The sequence below is a fragment of the Rana temporaria genome, chromosome 2 (assembly GCF_905171775.1).
Source record: "Rana temporaria chromosome 2, aRanTem1.1, whole genome shotgun sequence".
In the NCBI taxonomy this organism is placed as follows: domain Eukaryota; kingdom Metazoa; phylum Chordata; class Amphibia; order Anura; family Ranidae; genus Rana; species Rana temporaria.
Window position 1 is genome coordinate 315599695 of NC_053490.1, and position 25273 is coordinate 315624967.

At 42.0% G+C, this 25273-nt stretch overlaps 1 protein-coding gene across 1 annotated transcript; it reads left to right on the forward strand.

The window, feature by feature from the left end:
• The first annotated feature begins 3132 nt into the window (after positions 1-3132).
• On the forward strand, positions 3133-21819 carry BCAS2 (BCAS2 pre-mRNA processing factor). The gene is made up of 7 exons (XM_040337440.1): positions 3133-3286; positions 5930-6022; positions 10374-10444; positions 11008-11169; positions 16457-16507; positions 16877-16957; positions 19465-21819. Exons 1-7 carry the CDS (start codon positions 3194-3196, stop codon positions 19583-19585), a joined length of 672 nt encoding a protein of 223 aa, XP_040193374.1. The 5' UTR covers positions 3133-3193; the 3' UTR covers positions 19586-21819.
• Positions 21820-25273: the final 3454 nt, after the last annotated feature.

Here is a 25273-nt window from a genome sequence, read left to right on the forward strand (position 1 = left end):
GCACACGTTCCGGGAAGAAACAGACCTCCGTGCCGTTTCTTCCGTGCATGCGCGGGAGTGACGTCACGTGGCTCCGGCCAATCACAGAGCCGGAGTCCGTGGCCCCGGAAGGAAAAGGGGAGAAAAGATGGATGCAGCCTGCACATGGGACAGTGCTGGATTTATTTGCAGGTAAGACCCCTTTCACACTGGGGTGTTTTCAGGCGCTTTAGTGTTAAAAAAAGCGCCTGAAAGAATCTGCATCTGCAATCCTAATGTGAAAGCCAGAGTGCTTTCACACTAAAGCGCCTGAAAAACGCCCCAGTGTGAAAGGGGTCTTAGCGTTAAAAAAGCACCTGTAAAGCGCCTAAAAGAAGCCTCAATCTGCAATCCCGAGTGCTTTCACACTGAGGTGCTGCGCTGGCAGGGCGACAAAAAAAGTCCTGCAAGAAGCTTCTTTGCAGCGCTTTAGGAGCGTTGAATACACCACTCCCAAAGCGCCCCTTCCCATTGAGGCGCTTTTTTTAACCCCAAAGCGCCTGAAAAACGTGCCAGTATGAAAGGGGTCTTAGCGGAGCTTTACCAGTGTTTTTCAGGTGCTGGCAGTGTGAAAGGGCTCTGAAAGCACCTTTTTCAGATGCTTTACAGGCACTTTTTTTTTTTTACCCCAAAGCGCCTGAAAAACGCCCCAGTGTGAAAGGGGTCCAAGTGTCACATAATGGGCTAGTATGCGATGCATATTAGCCCATTATGCTTTTAATCTGCAGGGTTTGGAGGGAGCAATAGAGGAAGTAAAACCCATCAGGGTTTACTTCCTCTTTAATATGTGAAGTGAATGTATTTTGTTATTTTGACTAGATTATCTTTGAAGGGCTAAAGTATTTTATTTTTTTGCATACAGTATGTTATAAAAAACTTTAAACTAAATCACAAAAGAGGGCACTGAAATGAAAAGGGGAAACAAAAAAGGGAATTTTAAACAAGCATTTTTAACCTAACCGGTACCGCCATCTTGTGGTAACAGAAAATATTGTAAAAGATTAAATACTTACAGAAGGGCATTCTGCAGCTTTTGATCGGTCGCCTTTTTGTGGAGGTGCAAACTATTACTAGCCAGTTCTCCCTGATCATAAAAAACGTTAAAAAGAAAAAAAAGGCAGCGCCTCCCTGATCATAGACTTGACCCCTCCTAAGTCCCCATTCACACCTAGGCGTTTTGTCGCCTGTAGTGTGACGCCGCTGCCGCCAGAGGGCTGGAAACACATTGCCCTCTATGGAGATGGTTCACATCTCCACGCCGAACGCCGTACGCCTGTCGCCTGCCGCCTGAAAAAAGGTCCCGGACCTTTTTTTAGGCGGCTTTCGGCGTTCGGGAACCATCTCCATAGAGGGGCACATCCTAGGGGCACATCTAGGCGGACAATCGCGGCGTTTTGTAGCCGCAAATCGCGGTACAAAACGCTGATATTTGCCGCCGCGATTTCGTCCGCCTAGATGTGAATGGAGCCTAATAACACCCTTAAAACTGAAATTTAGGTATCGCGATTTTTACATAGTTATATTGGTACAATCTATATAAGTATATACAGTATATAAGTATGTATAGTATGTACCATACCTGTGGTCAGAGGCGTATCTATCACGAGGCAAAAAAGGCATTTTTCAGGGGAGCAGCGCCACCCCCAGGAACTATGCTATAGCCAAATGACAGCTACAGGACGGTTGTCCAGTTCTGGGAGGGCATCTATTGACATCCTCCCAAATCCGCGCCCGCTGCGGCATGCACCCAGCGTGCTCTGTGATTGCTGTGTCTATAGGACACCATTAAACACAGATCAGGGTAAAGCGCTCTTTACCGTGTGATCAGCTGTGTCCAATCACAGCTGATCACGTTGTAAACACACATGTCGGTTATCGGCATTCCTTTCCCCACACTGTCACAGCATGAGAGAGCTGATAATTGGCCAGTGCAAAAGAGGACATCTACACTGATAATCAGGGCATCGATCATCAGTGTCCTGATAATCAGTGCAGCCCCATCAGTGCCGCCTATCAGTGCCCATCAGTCAGGGCCGCCATCAGGGGGGTACAGGCAGTACACCTGTAAGAGGCCCGGGAGGTCCCCAGGGGCCCGAGTGGCAACCCCCTTAAAAAAAAAAGGGATCCGGAGATCCCCAGGGCCCCAGATGGCAATCCCCCTTTTTTTTTTAGAAAAAGAAAAATATATTTTTTATATATTTTTATTTTATTTTTTAATAAAGGGACAATTTTTTTTTTTAGAGGTCCCCAGGGGCCCGGAGACCCCCAGGGCCCTGGATGGCAAACCCCCCCCCCCTTTTTTTATTTATTTTCTATATAAAAAAAAAAAAATAATATATTTTTATTTTATTTTTTATTAAAGGGCCAATTATTATAATTTTTTTTTTAGAGGTCTGGAGGTCCCCAGGGCCCTGGATGACAACCCCCCTTTTTTTATATATATTTTTCTCTATTTCTTCATTTCTTTGTAAAGGGCCCCACCCCCGCTTCTCAATTCGTGACAGCCCCCCTCCCCCGCTTCTCAATTTCAGGCGGCAGCCCCCCCCCCCCCGGTTCTCTGCTCCAGGGGGCCCATGCCTGAAGCTGTGTAAGGGGCCCCATAATTCCTGATGGCGGCCCTGGGTACAGTGTTGCATGAACGCGCAATTATTCAAAGAGCAACATCGCTGAAAGTTGCCCTGGGCAGGAAGGGGGTGAAAGTGCCCAGCAGGCAAGTGGTTAATTAATTTCCATCTAAATTGAGTCTAAATCATGTAGAAGAGTTATGACTATTTGATTGTTTGCTTATTCAATTGTTTTGATCTACTCACTTATAAAAAGGAAGCGTCTATGGCCACATTAATAGTTAGCATGAGTATTGCATCTGTGATCTGGGTTGCAATCGTTGGCAGGCTCCAAAGCTAATTAACAAACGCACATATTTTTTTATTTCTCCCACACCTTCCGTTCCGATATTCTCTCTCACGTCTCACTTTCCTAGCGACTGCCAGCGACCGCGCTTTATAAACAAAATCTCCACCAATCAACCTTGACAAATGGTGTTAAGCCCGCCTTTAATAGCGGCCAATAGGATATCGCCTCTATGTTTCGCTATCAAATAGCATCTCTCCGTCCAGAAACGTGAACCTCGCTGGTGACTGCGCATGTGCGGCTTTCGGTTTTGCCAGGTTGCAAGATGGCGGGCACGAGCTTGGTTGCCGGTGATGTTGTGGTGGACGCGTTACCGTACTTTGACCAGGGTTATGATGCCCAGGGGGTCCGGGAGGCGGTGAGTGCGGTGTTGTCCCTGGTCGGTCCATGGTTTTGGAAGGAGAGCGGCGCCCCCCTCCCCCCGTGCCTTGTTGGAGAAGTCACATGGGAGTGTAGAGCTGCTCTGGTCCCTTCTCTATATGTCAGTGTGTGCAAATGTATAGGATAGGGGCAGCTACTGCCCGCTCTGCCATTTTACCTTTCGCTTGTCATGAACTTTGTACACACAGGTAGCTGGACAAGTCACTGTTCGTTTCCATAGAGGAAACTTTACAATGATCCTCTATAGAGGGGCTGTGGTAATGGTATATGGACAAGTATTACCGCGCTGCTGAATGTATGAAAAAGCTGCTAACACCAAAATGTATAGATAATATGTGTAAAGGATGATAATAAAGTGCAGCGCTAAATCAAAATAGTCGCACAAAGATGTGGGACTCAATCTACTATATGTGAATGAATATGTGATGTGACACACAAATTATGAATGAAATATAATCTAATACAGCCTTTAAATTTTCCACTCGCATTTTGCGAGTGGGAAAATTGTTTCTTGCGAGGACCTGGGAGGGGGAGGGCACGAGTACCGCCGGCATGCAGGGTTGATCGGGAGCTGTTCTCCCATCGATCACCCTAGGGGAAGAGAGCATAAGGAAGAGAAAAGCCGCGGGATTACAGAACGGATAGCCAGCTGTTACAGCCGAGTTTACATTCCAATTGCCTCCTCTCTGCTCCGCTCGTGGTTACACATAGCCCCGCCTCCTGACCCCGCTCCTGTGATAGACAGAACATGTCCCAGCATTGGACTGGCATTCTGTCTATCACAGGAGCGTCAAACCTGAGATATGCCTTGCTTATGCCCTGTATAGGCATATCTCTGTTTTCTGTGTTTAAAAGCCCTTTCACACTGAGCCGCTCATAGGGTCAGTGGTAAAACTCCGCTATTTTTACCGCCGACGCTATGGGCGGATTTGCAGCACGTTTCGGCCGCTAGCGGGGTCATTTTGATCACCCCAAATGTTTAACCCCTTCCCAGCCAGTGTCATTAGTGCATATTTTTAGCGCTGATCACTGTATTAGTGTCACTGGTTCCCGCAAAGGGTCAAGTGTCCAATAGTCTGCTGGAATATTGCAGTCCTGCTATAAGTCGCTGATCACCACCATTACTAGTAGAGCTGCACGATTAATTGTCAATCGTGATCTTTATTCTAAGCAAAAAAATTGTGATTCTCATTTTGGCCAAAATCGTGCAGTTCTAATTACTAGTATATATATTAGAGGTAGACCGATATGGGTTTTTCTCTGGCTGATGCCGATATTTAGAAATTGGGGTGGCCGATATATGATGCAGATTTTTGTGGCCGATATTTTAGGCCGATTTGAAAAAAAACTCACCCACTCCTTCCTGCGTTCTCCTGTCACTCTAGCACACACTTGATGTCCTCAGTACAGATGGCACTGGCAGGTGGCACTGGTTTGGAACTGACAGATGGCACTGGTTGGTGGCACTGATTGGTACTGACACATGGCACTGGCTGGTGGCACTGACAGATGGCACTAATTGGTACTGGCTGGTGGCACTGACAGCACTAATTGGTACTGGCTGGTGGCACTGGCACAGGGATCCTCAAACTACGGCCCTCCAGATGTTGTAGAACTACACATCCCATGAGGCATTGTAACACACTGACATTCACAGACATGACTAGGCATGATGGGAATTGTAGTTCCTGAACAACTGGAGGGCCGTAGTTTGAAGACCCATGACTGGCAGGTTTTACACGGAGCCAAAAGTAACTGTGTGAAACTGACAAATAACAGAGAGAGAGTGTGAGAGCTGTCAGAATTTAGCTCGATGTGGGCGGGACCCAGCAGCTATATTAAACCAGCCAATGATTGGGCTGCTTAAGAAAGGGGACGGGGCCACATACACATAGCGGTCCGCCCCCAACATCTCTATCTCTCTCTCTCGTCAGTTTTCAGAGGAGGAAAGGCGGTCAGTGTTAAATATCTTGCCGATTTATCAAAAATGGCCAAATATAGGCCGACCTCTAAAATAAATTTATATATATATATATATATATATATATATATATATATATATATATTATTCCATAGTTTGGAGACGCTATAACATTTGTGTAAACCAATCAATGTATGCTTATTGGAATTTTTTTCAATACAAAAAAATCTTTCTTCTCCATGTGGACTTCAAGCATAGATGCATTCACTAGGACTTTTTAAATTGAGGGGGCAAAGGTCCACTTTAAATGTTGGAGACCATTGCAGACTGTAGCACTGGGATAAAAGGGGGCATAGAATGCAATGCATGCATAGTGAAACTAACAGCCATAGAGATTTCAGAATTCAACACTTTGTGGGGGAGCAGGTGACATTCCTAGTCCCCCTCTGTGGTGATGTAGGGGCTGACTAATAAAACCACGGAGTGCAGTCCAGGAACCCAACACTCCTAGCAGTGTCAGTCTGAAGATTATTTGGGCAGCAGTTTCTCTTCAGGAAGGTGGAAAGCAATGTGCATTTTTTATTTTGGCCAGGCCATTCAGCCGCTTTGATAGGGGAGTAGTTAAAGCATTTCATCCCGTTCACCTTGTATGTTTTACCTTTTTTATAATTCAAATGCATTCTGTGTTTATGTATCTAGGCCGCAGCTCTGGTGGAAGAGGAGACCAGAAGATATCGCCCAACAAAAAACTACCTGAGTTATTTACCCACTCCTGACTACTCAGTGTTTGAGGTATTCTGATTTATTTGTGATTATATGTAACACTCCACCTTGTAAACAACCCATTTAGTTTTAAATAGAAATGAAAGGCACATTTTTTGTGTGTTGGTATGTATGTGCATACACACAGTATCTCACAAAAGTGAGTACACCCCTCACATTTTTGTAAATATTTTATTATATCTTTTCATGCGACAACACTGAAGAATATACACTTTGCTACAATGTAAATTAGTGAGTGTACAGCTAGTATAATTTTACGTAATAATTTTTTACGTAATATTGATAATTCATTTTATTTTTTTTGCAATGAAGGGGTTAATAATTTAATTCCCCTCCCTGTACAGAGGTGTAATATTCCATTTAATTTACCTAAATTGGGTAGTATGTTCTGATGGGGTTCTCCCTCCCCTGCCAGTTTTTATATATACATACATACCCCTTGTTTCTTAATAGAATCTATTTTTTATGCAGACAGTGACCAGTCTGTATTTATTTTATTGCTTATATTGATTTTATTATGTTTAAGCTGGCGCTTTGTCGCAATCTCATTGTAACCAATCGGTGCCTTTTGCTGCTTCACATGTTGTAGTTCCGTTATGAGACGTGATCCATGATGGACTGCACGCTTCGGATGGTCTGATTGGCCGTTGCCATGACATTGCATTTGCTATTTATTTATTTACCAGCGGGACGTCAGCGTATCTCTCTGCCCTACGCTGAGGAAGTCCTGCCCACGGGACGTGACGCGTACGAGGGGAGGAGTTGTGCATGACGTCACCCGCGATCGCCGCTGTATACACTCGATAGTGTTCTCTGCCTGTCAGCTAGCACTCGGTTCTGAGTGCTTCTACATGTGAGTGTTTGCTTTTGATCATTTTAAATAAACGATTGATACTGAGAGCATTAGATCTCTCTCTTCTTCATTCCCTATGTCCGACTATTTCTGCTATTTATGGGCCATATATTGATGCATTTGGAGTTGTCAAGCAACCTCTTGATCCGTATTACCAGGACCTGTGATTTATGGTTATGCTTAGTGACCTTCTAAGGTCACATTTCTGAGGTGAGAGGCCATCTTTACTTTTGGTGGAGGACATCTATTTGGTCACCTGTTTTGAACCTGCACTACCTTATTGAAAATAGTTATGGATTTCTCTTTTTCTCCTTCACTTATGGACTTCTTCCTTGTATAACCAATATTTTATTGATTATTTTTATATTTTTTGCGCTGTACGGTTTCACTTTGATTTTGCCTTTTGGGATGTTTTATCTGAATTTGTCCTGAGTGCTGGCTAGCAATCTCTTCTTTGTTCATTATACATTTTTTTCCAGCGCTGAATACTTCATATTGTTTTTGGGGAAATGCTTGGCCAGTCCATTGCCTTTACCCTCAGCTTCATTAGCAAGGCAGTGGTCGTCTTGGAGGTGTGTTTGGGGTCGTTATTGGAATACTGCCCTTCGGCCCAGTCTCTTTAGGGAGGGGATCATGCTCTGCCTCAGTATGTCACAGTACATGTTGGCATTCATGGTTCCCTCAATGAACTGTAGCTCCTGTAGATGTCACTTCAGAAACACGGACCATCACATGCGGAGTCCCGCAAGGATCACCCCTCTCACCTCTACTCTTCAACATCTGCATCCGCCCGCTCCTCAAAATCATCAGCAAACAGGACCTGCGCTACCACTCCTATGCGGACGACACGCAGCTTTACCTTCGAATCACCAACAAAAAAGACCAATTTCATGAACTTGGAAAGTGCCTCACACTGATCGACAATTGGATGACCGAAAGCTTCCTCAAACTTAACGGATCCAAAACAGAACTACTCATCCTTCACACAAATAAGAAATCCATTTCTAGGACCACATGGACACCACCCACCATCCTCGGACAAACCATCGCACCAAGCAAAAAAATCAAAGTCTCGGAGTCATCTTCGACTCAGACATGACGATGGATGCACAAATAGGATCAGTCGTCAGCAGCTCTCATCATCTGCTCCGCATGCTACGTCGACTCATCCCCTTTATCCCGAAAGAAGACACAGCAGTAGTGGTTGGAACAATCATCAACTCACGGCTCTGTAATGCTCTACCCACGACCATCCGCTTGGAAGAAAACCATCGGGCATTCAGGAAAAAGCTAAAGACCCACCTCTTCTGAAAGATCTGTACAACTCTGGATGTCAAGCGCCTTGAGGCGATTAAGTTCACATTTGCTGCGCTATACAAGTTACTCACTCACTCCCCAGTGCCAACAGCACTTGTGCAGCCCCAGACCATGACACTCCCACCACCATGCTTGACTGTAGGCAAGACACGCTTGTCTTTGTACTCCTCACCTGTTTGCCCCCACACACACTTGACAGCATCTGAACTAAATAAGTTTCCAGTCTGCAGTGAAGTGGAGGACATGGTGTATATGCCCAGAACGAGCAGAGCGGCCTCAGATGTCCACGCTGTGTGGCTGCTTGCATGCGCCCCAACCCTGTCAGTTTTTATTGCTGTCTGTGCCCCCTGTTGTGGAGAGTCACCCTCTCTATATGTCCTGTTTAGTTATTAAAAGAAATTCCCACATTTTGGGTTGACATTGGAACAGTGGGGGAAATCTTCCAGTGGGTGTGCTAGGTCTGGTGACCCTGGTGCCACCCTGGGTTACCCTAACTTTGGATGTATTTTGTCTTATGTCCAGTTGTGGCTACGGGACAGGAAGTGAAGGAGAATCTTCCCTATTGGACACAGATGATAAAATCTGATGTGACATGACCCTCCCTTAATCCCCTCCCCACAAAAAGAAAGGGGGGGGGGGGTTATATAGATTACTAGTCCTTGGATAAGGTAGTTGTATTTTCCTTCTTCCTCACTTTTTTTTTTTTTTTACCACTTCAGCCCCGGAAGAATCGGCTGCCCAATGATCGGCCATTTTTTGCAATTCGGCACTGCGTTACTTTAACTTAATTGCGCGGTCGTGCACTGTAAAAAATGTCACTGGCAGGGAAGGGGTCAACACTAGGGGGCGATCAAGGGGTTAATTGTGTTCCCTAGTGTGTTTCTAACTGAAAGGGGATGGGACTGCCCTAGAGAAAATGACAGATTGTGGTAACGAGCATTGGCACCCCCGTGATGCAGCGGGCGTGCCTGTCTGCTATCCCGCTTAATTGGACTGATGTGCAGCTGCGACGGTTCACGGGATCGTGCCAACCTGCCGCTGTATAATGATGGTGGCTGGTCGGCATGTGGTTAATATATGAAACCTTTTTTTATTTTTGCACATTAAACAAGACATGACAAGGATGCTCTGGCACAAAACAGGGATTTTGCATCTGATAAAATGCCATGTGTTTTTTTTTTTATTTCATCAATTCATATTAAATATATAATGGAAAAGTGAAAAATTAAATTTTAAGAGTCAATAAAAACATATGATGATTTCATTTTGGATATTTACGGACTTGATCTATAATAGATGGTGATTTTGGTATGCTGATCCCAATATGTCTTGCTGATTAATGGACTTCCTTTGTGAGATCTGTTACTGCACCAATTTGATATAGCTGTATGAGCATCAATCTAAAAGCTGTACGACATCAAAATCCATAGGGCCAACGATAATGACTGTCCAATAATTGCACAAAGAGTCTATTAATCGGCCTCCTGAGGGGGCAATTCCAAACAGGCACTCCCTTCAGAGGGACTTGCTGTTCCAAGTCAAACACGCCTAGTGCGTGCATGGCGCAGCTCCCACCATCCCCTTTATGTTTTGTCATTCGCTTCGGTTTTTCTTGCTGGTTGCTATGTCATTGATGTGTTTTGTAGTGACGTCGGGGCTGGTGGATCAAACCAATGCACATGATGGGGTAAAAGGGCATCCAACACTCCTGGAAGTGTCGGATAGGAAGATCCTTTCCAAGGTCATTTATAGCAAATTGGTAATCTAAACCAGCAGTGCTAGAAAGGCAAGCATAAACTTCTTTAAAAAAAAAAAATATAGAAGTATATTTATACTTTTATATATGTAATCTCAGGCAGCAGAGCTTTTTTTTAAAGCAAATGCTTTTGCTCCTACTAGGCAGGGTAACAAGGTCCCACTTTTTAGCAAGCAAAGTAGGGTTTGTACTTTCCTCCCTGTGCTCGTCCACCACCAAAGGCCTGAAAAGTCCAGTGTTGGAACTTAATACACACCTCCTGACAATATAGCAGTGCCTTCACATAGGGAAGGGGGGGGGGGGGCTCTGTATAATAAATTTCCCCCACTATTAGAAACGCATCAACACTGCTGTGTATGTTTCTGGGGAACTTATTTATTTAAGTCGGGTAACTCACCGCTCTTTGTATTATGTGCCCCTTTTTTTATTTGCAGACTGAAATAATGAGGAACGAGTTTGAAAGACTATCTGCTCGCCAACCGCTTGAACTTCTCAGCATGAAAAGGTGGCTTTTATTTTTATGTTTTTATATTGATGTGTGGCTCCTCACATTCCCAGCATGTAATCATGCATATCTACTCTTATCTATCTTTTTAATTTAAGGCTGAAAAGTAAATCTATTCAGATACATAATCTGCTTTTAAAAGTTGCAGACACTGCTTTGATTTACCCATTTGTCTATGCCTATGCACAGATTATGTGAATTGTTATTACTGCCTTCTAATTCTGTGCTTTGCAAATATGTATTTGTATATCTTTAGCTATTTATTCATACAGGGTGCAGTGTAAAGCTGCAGTAAATGCTATGCTTTTTTGCTTCCCCCTTTTTTTGCCTTTAGTCATATTTGTGTCCTTCGTTGTGGATGATGCATAACAAAAATTGAGATTTTTTTTCCTGAAATACAATATTCACTCTTTTTGTAAAAATGTGTCAAGCTTGTAATGATGATAATAATAATAATAATAATAATAATAATAAAAAAAAAAACTTAATGCGTTTAGACATGTCCTGAAAATTAGATAACCCATCATAAGGCAGTTTTTATTTTTTTGTTTTCTACTTTTCAGATATGAATTACCTGCTCCTTCTTCGGGTCAGAGGAATGACATCACAGCATGGCAGGAGTGTGTCAATAACTCAATGGCACAGCTGGAGCACCAGGCAATTCGAATTGAGAACCTAGATATTATGTCCCAGCATGGCTGCAATGCATGGAAAGTTTATAATGAGTGAGTACAACTTGGGAAGAGTTTTTTTTTTTTTTTTTTTTTTTTTTTTTTGGATTGCTTTTCAAACTTGTGACAAACAGTAACTGAATAAACTAAATATTGAATTTGGTAGCCTAATCTGTGACTCTACTTTTGCTACAGCTGTGTATGGTTCCAACTAGAGAGAGAGAACATTTCTGGAAAATTTGGAAGCCATTGGGGAAATAAAAAAAAAATGTAAATCTTTTTTTTAAATGTGACGTAGTTTTAGAATTTGAAAGTCTTTTTTTTTTGTTACACTGGGAAGATGAAATTAAGTATATAAAAGCATTATGCTTGAATTAAGTACAGCTTATTCAGTAAACTAAACTTGGTTTTTATTACAAATGGAATAACTAGGACTGTATATGTTAACATTTTCAACTACACATGGGATCAGGTAACTGCCCCTTTCCCTTGTAATGATGTAAAAGCTTCCTGCCGATATACATTTTCAGTTATCAGCAATGCTAATCGAGCAGCATATATTGGTCTTGCAAGAGCTTGATCGATGTTCTCTTGATTTCAGGTGTCCTTTTTATCTATAAATCAAGATAGTGTGTATTTTTGGGAGGTTGTGGTTTGTAACACTTCCTTACTTGAAGATGCTGCTGGTGAAGAAACACTTTGTGATCCAGAAGCAGCAGAAAGTTTCTGAAATGAGAACTCTGAAGAGAAAAGCTGCTCTTACTTTCATTCTGGTCCTCATCATTTAATTCCATAAAGTATTTTTATATGTCTTTAGGGCACCTCTGCCATGCAAGGATGTGATATATTTTTTTTTTTTTTGTAATCCTTGTAGCATTTGGAAAACCAATATTTCTCACAAATTGTAGCTTTGCTCTCAGCAGCCATTGCACTATGGAAATGTCTTTATACTCTCTAGATGTTGGTCTCACATTTTACTGAGAGGAGGAAAAGAAAAAGCAATTTCCTAACCAGACTATAGAGAAATGTGATGGTGGAGAACATTAATAGGACACATTTTAAAGGTTATAAAATATAAACGAATTAGTCAAATTTACCCTCTTACATGTCAATTTAAGTCCTGAGAGGACAGAAATCATAATCTACTGTATCCCAACAATTGTCCAAATGTAAGAGGATGGAGCCCACAAGCAAACTAAACTGTAGCCTTTCCCGTGCAGTCCCTCCTAGTGGCAGAAATGCATTTTTCTCTTGTTTTGATAACTAGTGTGTTACTTGAACTGTATTTGAGGATTTTTCTTGTCTTCTTCAGCTGAGAGAACTTGCAATAATTTAAAGTGGTTGTAAACGCAGCAGTTTTTTTTTCTTTCCTCATGCATTCTATCCATTAAGATAAAAACCTTCTGTGTGCAGCAGCCCCCTCTAATACTTGCCTGGGCCCTTTCTCTATCCAGCGATGTACACGAGTGCCTCGGTTGTCCGGGACTCTCCCTCCTGATTGGCTGAGAAACAACTGCAACGCCATTGGCTAACTGACTGTTAGCAGCAGGAGCCAATCAGGAGAGAGAATGGACATGCAGAGCTGCAGCTCGGCTTGGGTGCCCCCTAGTAAGCTTCTTGCTGTGGGGGCATTCAACAGGAGCACAGGCGAGGGACGCAAGAATAGGAGGATCCAGGCTGCTCTGTGCAAAACCAATTTACAGAGCAGGTAAGTTTATTTATTTTATTTATTTATTTATTTTTTCTTTAAAAATAACAAACGACTTTACGATCACTTTAACACTCTACATAAAGTCTCAGGAATATTTCATTGACCACAGCAGCCACGAAAGGGTTTACCCCGTTAATGACCAGGCCATTTTATTCTATACAGCACTGTGTCGATTTAGCTGTCGTGCGACAATGTTCTTTCTTTTGGTGGTATTTGATCACCTCTGCGATTTTTATTTTTTGCACTATAAACAAAAAATAGTGACAATTTTGAAAAAATCCTTTTACCTTTTGCTATACTATATCCCTAAAAAAATATTTCTTTATCGGTTTAGGCAAATTTGTATTCTTCTACATATTTTTGGTAAAAAAAAATGATTTATTTTTTTGCAGGACTGCGACATTGTGGCGGGCAGATCAGACACTTTTGACACATTTTTGGGACCATTGTATAAATGACACTGACAAGGAAGGAGTTCACACTAGGGGGCGATCAAGGGGTTAGGTGTTTCCTAATGAGGTTTTTCTAACTGGGGGCGCAGTGTACTGACAAAGAGGAAGATCGCTGTTCCTCATCACTAGGAATAGCAGATCTCTCTCTATTTCTCTGACAGAATGGAATCTGTATGTTTGCATTGACAAATCACCGTTCTGACTCTCTGGAGTGACTGTGGGTCGCCGGTGGACATAGCAGCAGCCGCCGCCCACACGCATTGGCTCCGGTGTCGCGCTTGTGCGCCCCTTATAGGTCTTCAAGTGGCCACGTACAACTATGGTGATTTGTGCAGGAGAGCCAACCTGCAGCCGTATAAAATATGGACGGTTGGGACTTTAAATGAGATGCGATTAGCAATATGCGATTAAGTATAAATATATATATATAATGGCAAATGTAAAAATTCTTACCATAAAGACCAGGCTCAAAAATACCAAACCAAAGAAGCACAAAACCAAATTAGTCTGTCTAACTGTATGTAATTAAAACAGAGGTTCAGTTGCAGTCATTTGCAAATGTCTGGGAAGCTGCAGGCCACGTCACGGCACTCTGTGTAACTGCAGTCCTAACTGTGATTTTTAAGGCCTCCAAAGGAGGAACCCAGGTGTGCTAATTAATAGACAGGGAGCAGAAGGCAACATAGAACCGCCCCTATCTATGGTTGGTCTGGCAAATGAGAGCACTGAAAAAACAAAATACAAAAAACAGGGGTGAAACCAAAAACATGCCTACCAAACCAAAATACCACCAAACTGGGTGCGGACCACATCAAACTGGGTCAGCTAGTCAAAAAACGACAATGCATGAATTAACTTGTTGGTGGTAGATCTGTGGAGGCAATGTGTGACACTCCTGGAATCGCATCTCCATCCCTGGTTAATGTAAAAAATGGGGTTGGGACTTTATATGAGGCATGTGGTTTGGGTCACCACAGGCCTCCATCCCTGTAAGGATAAAATATGGACGGTTGGGACTTTAAATGAGATGCGATTAGCAATATGCGATTAAGTATAAATATATATATATAATGGCAAATGTAAAAATTCTTACCATAAAGACCAGGCTCAAAAATACCAAACCAAAGAAGCACAAAACCAAATTAGTCTGTCTAACTGTATGTAATTAAAACAGAGGTTCAGTTGCAGTCATTTGCAAATGTCTGGGAAGCTGCAGGCCACGTCACGGCACTCTGTGTAACTGCAGTCCTAACTGTGATTTTTAAGGCCTCCAAAGGACCCAAACCACCTGCAGCCGTATAACAATGGTGGCTGGTTGTTAAGGTTATATAGTTTGAATACTGTGTCATAGTTGTAAAACATTTTTCTACTTTTTTCCAATCACTAGTGATCACGGATGTAAACAGAAGTGGTTTATCGCTGCTCCTTTCCTCATGCTGACGGCATGAGGAGAAGAGAGCCTATAACCAGCTTGTGTAAAAGGGATTTGTACACTGATAATCAGGGCACTGATTATCAGTGCAGTCCCAAAAGTGCCCCTTCGGCGCACATCAGTGAAGGAGAAAAATTACCTTTTTACAACATTTTATAACAAACTATGAAAATTTTTTAGTTTTTTTGTTTTGTTTTTTTGTTTTTATTTGATTTGCAAAAAGTCTTTATTTAGCATAAAAAAAAAAACCCAGTGGTGAATAAATATCACCAAAATAAAGCTCTATTTGTGTGTGTGTGTGAAAAAAATGTTTGGTTACAGTGTTGCATGACCATGGAATGTCATTAAAAAGTGCGACAGCACTGAAATCTGAAAATTGACTTGGGCATGAAGGGGGTAAAAGTGGCAAGTGATTACGTCAAAACGTAAAAATTCTTTGACCACTTACCAAGATTAGGCCATGGTTATACATTTTAATGATAGTATTTGTCCTGTTATACTATGGTTCCTTATTCTCTTTAGTGTCATGTCCTCAAATCGGTTTTACTAGAATTATAAGGCTGGGACAATTTTTTTCCAATTTACACATGTGTTTAAATGCTCATTAGTGGCTTCAGGCAATTAATACTGTTGTAGGCCTTCCAGCAAAGTGCTAGTTATCAAATTCTTGTATTTATTGAACAATATCTGTGCAATCCAATCCTTCTGCATTCTCACTGACAAAAGTAGGAAGCAGTTGAGCATACCTGTAACTTGCACCTGAAGTGGTATAAGAGATAAAGCAGCAGGTCCCTGCACATAATTTAAGGCTACATTCACACCGGTAATTGGGGCCAGTATACTACTGGCCAGCAGTAGTGGCAGGATTTGGAGATTTCTGCTGTGGCTCTCAGCGTCTAGGTGGTGCCTTCCCTCTTCTCTGACGGGTCACTAGCGGCCGCAGCTGTTCACGGCTCTCTGCACAGCCAGCTATTACCTGCAGTGATCACTGCTAGACTTCCAGCAGAATAGCTGGTGCCGCCAGTGACCTTTAATTTTAGTGAATGGGGCCAGCGGCCACACCTAGCTGCTGAGAGCCGCAGCAAGAACTGTAGCAACAATTCGAATCGGCCTTAATCGCTAGTGTGAATGTAGCCTAAGGACATGTAAAAGTGTATTTCTTTAAATGTTGTTTAATTTTCCCTTTAATTGAAAAAAAAAAAAAATGTGGCATTTATCAAACTTTTGTCTGAAATATAGAAAAATACCAAACTGTTTACATCAACAGAAATGTAAGATGCAGTCTTTCAACCACCTTGAAACAAGAAAAAATATCTGTGCTGAGCTTTTGCAAGCTGCAGTGTGCAAGAGGCTTTAGACCTACAAATATGGAAGCAAAATGTACCTATGGCACCCTTACGCCAAGATCTCTGGAGATCTAGGGTGATTATCGCATGACTGGAATGATGGGGGTGGCAAGATTTGTGGCGATAGCTATGTAGTGCAGTGGTGGGGAGAAAAAATGGGGCTAGGGAAGGGATTTGTGATGGAGGAGAAATCGGAGGGGAGCAGGCCAGGCTGGGGAGTTTTGCTCAAGAGAATGCTAAGATATTTAATTGTGTTCTTCACTTTAAATCGGCAGTGAATGTTCACCTTTCAGTTTCACGTTCACCCCGACATCTGCCTTTCCATGATCATACTTGAAGGTATAATATAAATGGGTCTGTTGTGTCCAGTGTCTGATATTCTGATTGTTGTCTTTTTTAGGAACCTTGTGCGTATGATTGAAACTGCACAAAAAGATCTTCAAAAATTAAGGTAAGAACTTGGGTAAGAAAAAAAAAAATCATTTTTTATATATAATCTATCATTTTTTTTTATAAGGAGGGGAGGATGAGCCTTTCACGTTAATTTTTTATAAACCTTGTTCGGAAATACTGCCACTATGTTTTAAACTTTAACTTTGAAAGAGATGCTTCCCCCAAACCCTGAAGTAGCAGGATAATATGTGCAGTGGGTTTGATGATGTGGTAAAGGCATTAAAGGCTGCCTAGAACAATGTAGGGGGTGGTTTGAGGTTTTTCTTTTGCAGTTAGTAAAATTTTAATTACACTTGTGAATTTGTTTAGTGATATTTTCATTTCCCCCCCCCCCCCCTTCTTTTTTTTTTTTTTTCTCTCCTTCTAGAAAACGTATTCAGGATTTGAACTGGCAGAGAAAAAACTCTCAACTCACATCGGGTGCCAAATTGAGAGAAATGGAGTCAACGTAAGTGAAAAGAGATTTTTGCAAACACTCAGTAAGACCCCTTTTACACTGGGGCCGCATTAGCACTAAAGCACCTCTCGTTTTAGCAGTGCTTTTAACCCCAACGAATGGGTTAAAAACCTGTTAAAAACCTGTGTTTGGGCGCTGCCCATTCATTTCAATGGGCAGTTCGTTTTGGGAGCACTGTATACAGTTTACAGTCTTCTGACCCTACAAAAGAGGTGGGAATAGGTGAATTGGCTTGGCTGATCAAAATACTGATACCTATACTGTAAAAGGGATCTGTCCATTTCAAGTTTAAATATCCATTTTTTTACTGTTTCAGAGTTTGACCACCGGACAATGTTTTTGTATTGAGTTTTGATGAGACTTGAGCTCCTTGGTACCCCCTAAGTTGGGGTCAACAATGTTTTTTTTTGTTTGTTTTTTGCAAGGAAGGGGGGGGGAGCATAGTAGAAAAAAAAAACACAATGGGCTTGATTGGGAATGCAAAATCTGTTGCAGCTCTGCATAGAAACAAGTCTGCTTCCAGGTTTTATTGTCAAAGCCTAATTGAACATTCGGAGGCCAATTTTTATCTACCATGCACAGCTACACCAGTTTTAGTAAATCAACTCCACTGTTCATCTGAGAGTCTGCTCCTTCCTCCTTACAGGTGTCAGGCAAAGGCTTAGGGCCAGATTCTCGGAGCAAGTACGCCGGCGTATCTACTGATACACCGGCGTACTTTCAAATTTGCCGCGTCGTATCTTTAGTTTGAATCCTCAAACCAAGATACGACGGCTTTTGGCTTCGATCCGACAGGCGTACGCCTTCGGATCGTAGGTGCAATACTTCGGCGCCCGCTGGGTGGAGTTTGCGTCGTTTTCCGCGTCGGGTATGCTAATTAGCTTTTTCCGTCGATCCACGAAGGTACGCGCGGCCGTCGCATTCTCTTACGTCGTCGCTAGTCGGCTTTTCCCGGCGTTGAATTTTGATTTTTTTTTTTGCGTAAGTCGTCCGAGGATAGGAAAGGACCTAACTCACGTCTAAGTTCAAAAAATTACGTCGGTGCGACGTCATTTCGCGCAAAGCACGGCGGGAAATTTCGAAACGGAGCATGTGCATTTCAATCGGCGCGGGGACGCGCTTCATTTAAATGAATCACGCCCCCTACCAGCCCAATTTGAAATATGCGCCGAGAAATACACTACGCCGCCGTAACTTACGGCGAAAAATCTTCCTGGATTCGACTTGGAGCCAGGTAAGATACGGCGGCGTAGCGTATCTCTGATACGCTGCGCCAGGGCAATTCTATTTGAATCTGGCCCTTAGTCTTTAAGTTGTTAAACTGCCCCCATTTACAGACCGAAGTTCATCTTGTTGATTTAAAAGAACCAAATGATACATTGTGATCGCTGAGCAATGTTGATAAACATTTGCGGGAGGCTTTTTTTTTCTTCTTTTCTTTTTATATCTTAATATTTAATGATGCACTTTATCTAGTGAACCATTACCAAGGTCTAATTTATTAAAAAAAAATTTTTCACAAGTAGTCTTAAAGAAGTTTAATCACCTCAATGCCAGCATGTCTCTTATAAAAGATTGTGGCAAAAAAAATTATATCACCTTGGGGTGACTGCTTTTGTTCCAAATACTTATATTTATTTGTTTTTATAACTGAAAGGTGTGTGTGTGTGTGTGTGTGTGTGTGTGTGTGTGTGTGTGTGTGTGTGTTTACATTTTGGCCTTTTATATTTGGATATATATTATATAATATTTTTAGTAAAACAAAACAGTGATTATTAAATATCACCAAAACAATTCATTTGGCTTCAATGTAATTGTCAGCAAATCTATCACTGCACAGTAAACTGAAGATGTACCCAGTAGTGAAGTTATAACAGGCTAGTACTGAGGTGATTAAAAAGACTGGACATTTCAGACGCCCCCATATGATTTTGCTATAAAGTGCCACTATTCTGCTTTTTTTTTTTTTTTTGTGAGCTTAAACCGGAGTTCCACCCAAAAATGGAACTTTCGCTTTAAGTGACGGTGACCCCCTGACATGCCACGTTTGGCATGTCCTTTTTTTGGGGGGGGGGGGGGGGTAGAAGAGCAGATATCTGTGGCGGGCGCTGGAGGTAAGTTCACAGGTCCCAGAAGATTGTCCAGCCATTTGCAGCGCTCGGCCACAGCCGGGCACCCCACAGTAAGAATGGCAGCACCGTGGAGAGGAGCGGGGCTTCGTATGCCTGCATTACTGGACCGTGGGACAGGGGAGTGTCTGATTATTAAAAGTCAGCAGCTTCACTTTTGGCGAAACTCTGCATTAAGGGACGCCATCTTAGCATGTTATCTTGTGTTGTACGTTTTTTGGTGTATTTGATTCAAAGCTGGAGGGGGCTCTGGAGTTTGACTAGAGAAAAATGCTCAATATATTAGTATTTATCATATAAGTTCATTTTAACATAAAATGTTCATCAATTCTCAGTGAATGTAACCTATATTTTTTTTTTTTGTTTTAGGTGGGTATCCCTTGTAAGTAAGAACTATGAGATTGAGCGTGCTATTGTGCAACTAGAAAATGAGATCCAGCTACTCAAGCAGAATGATGGGGAGAACAAAGAAAATATAAAAGACTATTAATTGCATTTTTTTTTTCCCCTCACATCTGTCCTTTATTGGATTTGGTCAAACTGTTTTTGTTGCAGATATGTTTTTTTTCAATCTGAGCTTACCTGCACATACATGTTGCATATTTCTGTAATGGGTACAGTTCACAAATTGTATTTGGTCTAGTGGTTTTTGTTATAGATTTTTCTCCAATAGTGAACACCTCAGCAATTTTTTTTTTTTTTTTTTTTCTTTTTCTTAAAATTAAAACCTGTGCCCAAGACCAATACAGCACATGATGCCGACTATTAACTTTGCTAGTAAGAAAATCCCTCCTTTTTGCGGTTTATACTTTCCTAGTGGGCCCTAATTTAAAGCAAAACTTCACTCATACCTTGATTAAAAAAATGTTCTTCAGCAAGGAACATACATTCCAAATTAATATTTATGCTACCAAAATTGGCGTGTTCTGTAAATTGTCTCAGCATTGTTACTGTTTCTTCTTGCTGGAGGCTGCCATTTTTTCTGAAGCCCCTGAGCAGCACTAAATCTTTAGGCTGCCAGCAGATCGGCCTCTACATTTTTGGCAGTGCTACATAGCATTAGCTACATAGAAACAGTATAAAACGCTGTGTTCCAGCCTGCTGTCAAGACAGAGTTGGGCAAAAGCTGTTCAGACATTTACAAAAAAGCCTTGTATTTTATTAATAAATACTAGGCTACCTCTGCCTGCCAGGGGTAGAGATTGTAGCGTCATCTGCTTGCCTCTACACTTCAGCCAATCAGAGGAAGCCTTGTATTCACTGATACAAATACAAGGCTTCCTGTGAATGGCTGAGCATTGCTCAGCTTGACTTAATTTTGTTCCGGTGGCAAACAAATTCCCTGTACTCCTGCTGCTGTCATAGTTTATACAGCACTGACAAAGTGAAAATAAACCTGGCATTACATTTAGGAAAAAAGCCTTGCCACTGCCATTATCCTAACCAGAGAGCCCTTATTGACAACTGAGTCACTCAAATTGGAGAGGGGAAGTACAATTGGTGAAGCCTAGTTCTGAAGTTGGGGAATCGGGCCCTAGTAACAATGAAACTAGCTTTAACCATTTGCTGGCTGCCTGCCTGCAATGTACTGCAGGGGGTGTTGGCAAAGCGACGTTCCTGTACGTTGCCTACTTCTGGGTTTAGGGCGTGCACATGCGTGCCCGCTTCTGCCCGGCAACCCACTGTAATTGTACGTAGCGGGAGCCTGTCAGCGAGTCCCAGCCCATTATTCACGGCCGGAACCTGCTCATCTGCTGTGCACATTCACAGCCCAGAGCTCTGTACAGGTGGAGTGATCTGTCAGTTTCTCACCCCTGCAAGCAGCACACTTTACACACATTACACTTTGTTGGGCACACGGGTAACCCTTTGAGCACCCTAGATTAACCCCTTTCCATTCAGTGTCATTAGTACAGTGATAATGTGTTAATGTCACTGGTGAGGTCAGTGGCAGTTCAAAGTCCCCCCGCCAGTTCCGTTATTGTCAGATTTCCCGCCACACTAATGCAGTCCCATTTACAAGCCTCTGATCACCGCCATTATTGGTATATAAAAATTCCAGTGTATATATACCATGGATTACAATCAATATATACTTATTAGGATTTTATTTTATCAAAGACATGTAGCAAAATTAAACAAATCTAAACATTTCTTAATATATTTGGGCCAAAATGTATTCTATTTTTTCAATTGGCTATGTTTTAGAACAGTAGAAAATATTGAGTTTTTGTTTATATTGCAAACAATAAAAAACCCAGTGGTTATCCAATACCACCAAAATGTGCAAAAACATATATAAATTTAGTTTGGGTACAGCATTGCATGACCGCACATTTACCAGTAGTGCAGCGCCTAATAGCAAAAAATGGCCTGGTCACATAGGGGGTAAAAAAAAGAAAAGATTTTGTGGTTAACGATAAATCTTGCAGCATCATCTGTTTGCCTGCTCCTAGGCAGAACTATTACATTTTGAGTTTTTTTTTTTTTTTCCCAACCTTTTACATAAGGCTGAAAACCAGCACCAACCATTAACTTCCACACGTGTGCTGGCATTCAAACAAAAAATCGGTAATGGCAACATTTTGCACTACTTTTGTGAAGTATAAATTCCCTATGTAATTAGCTCAGCAATATTTATAAAGTTTTTTTTTTTTCTAGGATTTATTTAGTCAGATTTGGTGTCGACTGACTTTTAAAAGAATGCAATTTTTGTGCTATCCATCTATAAACTATTCATTTTTTATAAAAAAAAAAAAAAAAAACCACTAAGTAGAGAAAAAAAAATCCTGGCACAAAAGGTCCCTGTTGTTGCCTCGACCTCTACTCCCCTGGCACTAGATATGCAACAGACATCTGCTACTTCTGAGAATGTAGCTTATGTAACAGTTACCAGTAATGCTGTGCTCATTTGCAAAGCCCAAGTGTCAGGTCGGGTGCTTTCTTGGCAAAGTCTTTTATGACAATAGTGGAGAAAGTTTGCATCGCTCTTTTGGGTTGGGGAGAACAGTCAGAAATAGACATCTTATGCTATGCATTAGGTTTTTTAGTCCCCCCCCCCCCCCCCACAATGGGGTCATTTGAATTGGTGCCTTGAAAAAGTATTCATGTTCCAACCAAAAATGTAAATGGATTCTATTGGGATTTTATGTGATAGACCAACACAAACTGGCACATAATTGTGAAATACAAGTGGAAGGAAAATGATGAATGGGTTTTCAATAATTTTTTCAAATATGTGAAAAGGCGTGCATTTGTATTCAGCCCCCCTGAGTCAGTACTTTGTTGAACCACCTTTCTTTGCAATTGCAGCTGAAAGTTGTTTTGGGGATTTCTCTACCAGCTTTGCACATATAGAGTGACATTTTTGCCTATTCTTTGCAAAATATCTCAAGCTCTGTTAGGTTGGAGGCAGAGTGGAGCCATTTTCAAGTCTTGCCACAGAATCTCAATTGGATTTAGGTCTGGACTTTGGGCCATTCTCACACATGAATATGCTTTGATTTAAAACCATTCCATTGTATCTCTGGCTGTATGTTTAGTGTCCTTGCCTTGCTGGAAGGTGAACCTCCGCCCCAGTCTCACATCTTTTGCAGACTCTAACAGGTTTTCTTCTAGGATTGCCCTGCATTTGGCTCTTTCCATCAACTCTGACCAGCTTCCCTGTCCCTGCTGAAGAAAATCACACCCACATGATGCTGCCACCACCATGTTTCTTGGTGGGGATGGTGTGTTTAGGGTGATGTGCAGTTTTAGTTTTCTGCCACACATAGTGTTTTTTGCTTTTAGGCCAAAAGGTAACGTTTTGGTCTCATCTGACCAGAGCACCTTCTTCCACATGTTTGCTGTGTCTACCACATGTCTTGCAAACAGGACTTCTTATAGCTTTTTTTTTTTTTTTTTTTTAACAGTGGCTTACTTTTTGCCAATCTTCCATAAAGGCCTGATTGGTGGAGTGCACAACTAATAGTTGTCCTGTGGACAGATTCTCCCACCCCTGAGCTGTGGCTCTCTGCAGTCCCTCCAAGGTTACCATGGGCTTTTTGGCTGCTTCTCTAATGAATGCTCTCCCTGCCCAGCTTGTCAGTTTAGGTAGACGGCCATGTCATGGTAGGTTTGCAGTTGTTCCATTCTCTTCATTTTTGGATGATGGATTGAACAGTTCTCCGTGAGTTCAAAGAGTGTTTTTTTTATTTATTTTTAACCTATCCCTGCTTTAAACTTCTTTACAATTTAATCCCTGACCTGTCTGGTGTGTTCCTTTTGGCCTTCCTGATGCTGTTTGTTCACTAAGGTTCTCCAACAAACTTCTGAGGGCTTCACAGAACTGCTGTATTTATACTGAGATTAAAGCGGAGTTCCGGCCACAATTTCACTTTTTAAATATAAATACCCCTGTAATACACAAGCTTAATGTATTCTAGTAAAGTTAGTCTGTAAACTAAGGTCCGTTTTGTTAGGTTGTTACAGTATTTAGACACTTTATAAAATAGAAATTGACTGGGGCCATCTTAAGTGTGGGCATCATGAAGCCAGACTGTATGACTTCCTGGATTCAGCCTTGCAGATCTCGCACATGCTCAGTGCTGGACAAGCAATGTAATAGTTTTCAGATCAGGTTTCAGCACCTGTACTGTCCAAGTCACATGATTCTTCGAGACTGGGGAGTGCACAGACTCCTGGAAAGTTACACCCACTACATTCCCAGGAGACTGTGTGGTGAAGCTTAAGCACCTAGGTGCAGGAAGAGGGAAGATTAACTCTTCTGCCTAGCAACAACACTTTGAAGGCATCTAAAAAAATAAATTTTCTTAAAGGACTAATGACATTTTTTTTAAAACTACTGATGTAATGTTCTATTTATGGGTGGAACTCCACTTTAAATTGCACACAAGTGGATGCTATTTACTAAATGGGTGAGTTCTGAAGGCAATTGGTTTCACTAGACTTTAGTTAGGAGTATCAGAGTAAAGGGGGCTGAATACAAATGCACGCCACACTTTTCAGATGTTTATTTGTAAAAAAAAGTTTGAAAAAACATTTATAGTTTTCCTTCCACTTTACAAATATGTGCCACTTTGTGTCGGTCTATCACATACAATCCCAATAAAATACATTTATGTTTTTGGTTGTTAAATGACAAAATGTGAAAAATTTCAAGGGGGTATGAATAGTTTTTCAAGGCACTGTATTTGTAATTACTCATCCTAAATGTACTCTTCAATTTTGAAATGATGTCCAGTATTTTTCAACATTTTCTGAATTGAATAAAAACAATTCTACTACTTTCTAAATGTATTTATAATGTAGCTTAAATTGTCTTTGTGCTAAACTGCTGTGTGTGGGTTGTTTTTCTCTTATCGTCCATGGACAGACACCGCCTCTTCAAGTCTTGACAAGTGGGTTATGTTCCCTGTTTACAGGAGAGGACTAGGCAGAAACATGTTAGATATTCAGATACATGTCATCTTAACAGAGTTGAACAGCCCCACCCAGGGGGCGGTCCCTCAGTTTCATTCTGCCTAGCAAAGGAGGACGTATGGCTCCCTTTTGGGCCCAGCGCCCAGAGGAAAAGCTTTTATTTGTATTTTTGACTTCTATCAACTGTCGGCTGAGAGACAGGCTGGATATTATAGATCCTTGTAGTCTTCTCAGTCCAGCTAGCGAGCTTGAGCACACCTTTGCAAAGAGGCTGGGTCTGCCACGACATGCCCCATGACTCCTGGGGTGGCCGGTGAGCTTTGCTCCGAGGTCCACATATGACTGGGCTGTGGTGTTGTCTCACTCACAGTGGACCGGGCCGACAGCTACCTCCAACGCGGTTGTATGCCTGTCTGGAATGAGTCCTCGCGTGGACTGGTAGGTACAGTCCCTCCCGCTTAGATGGGGTGGTACGGCTGAGCAATCCTGGTGTTTGGGCCTAGCCTCCCTTCCCTGCTCCCTTTTCCCTCTGCTGTATTACATTACTGCTGTTGGGGGGGGGCACCTTACTGAGGGGACTGTGCGTCTGGCCTATGTTTGGTTTAATGCTGGGGGTCTTTTTTTCTAGAGGAGTTTTGGACCTGTGTAGCCTCTTAAGGCTTTTATTTTTTTTAAATGCTGCGTTTTGCCGCCATTTTTGGGGTGATTTTCAGTTTTTATTGAAAATTCCGTTGGTGGCCATTTTGTTGTACCCAAG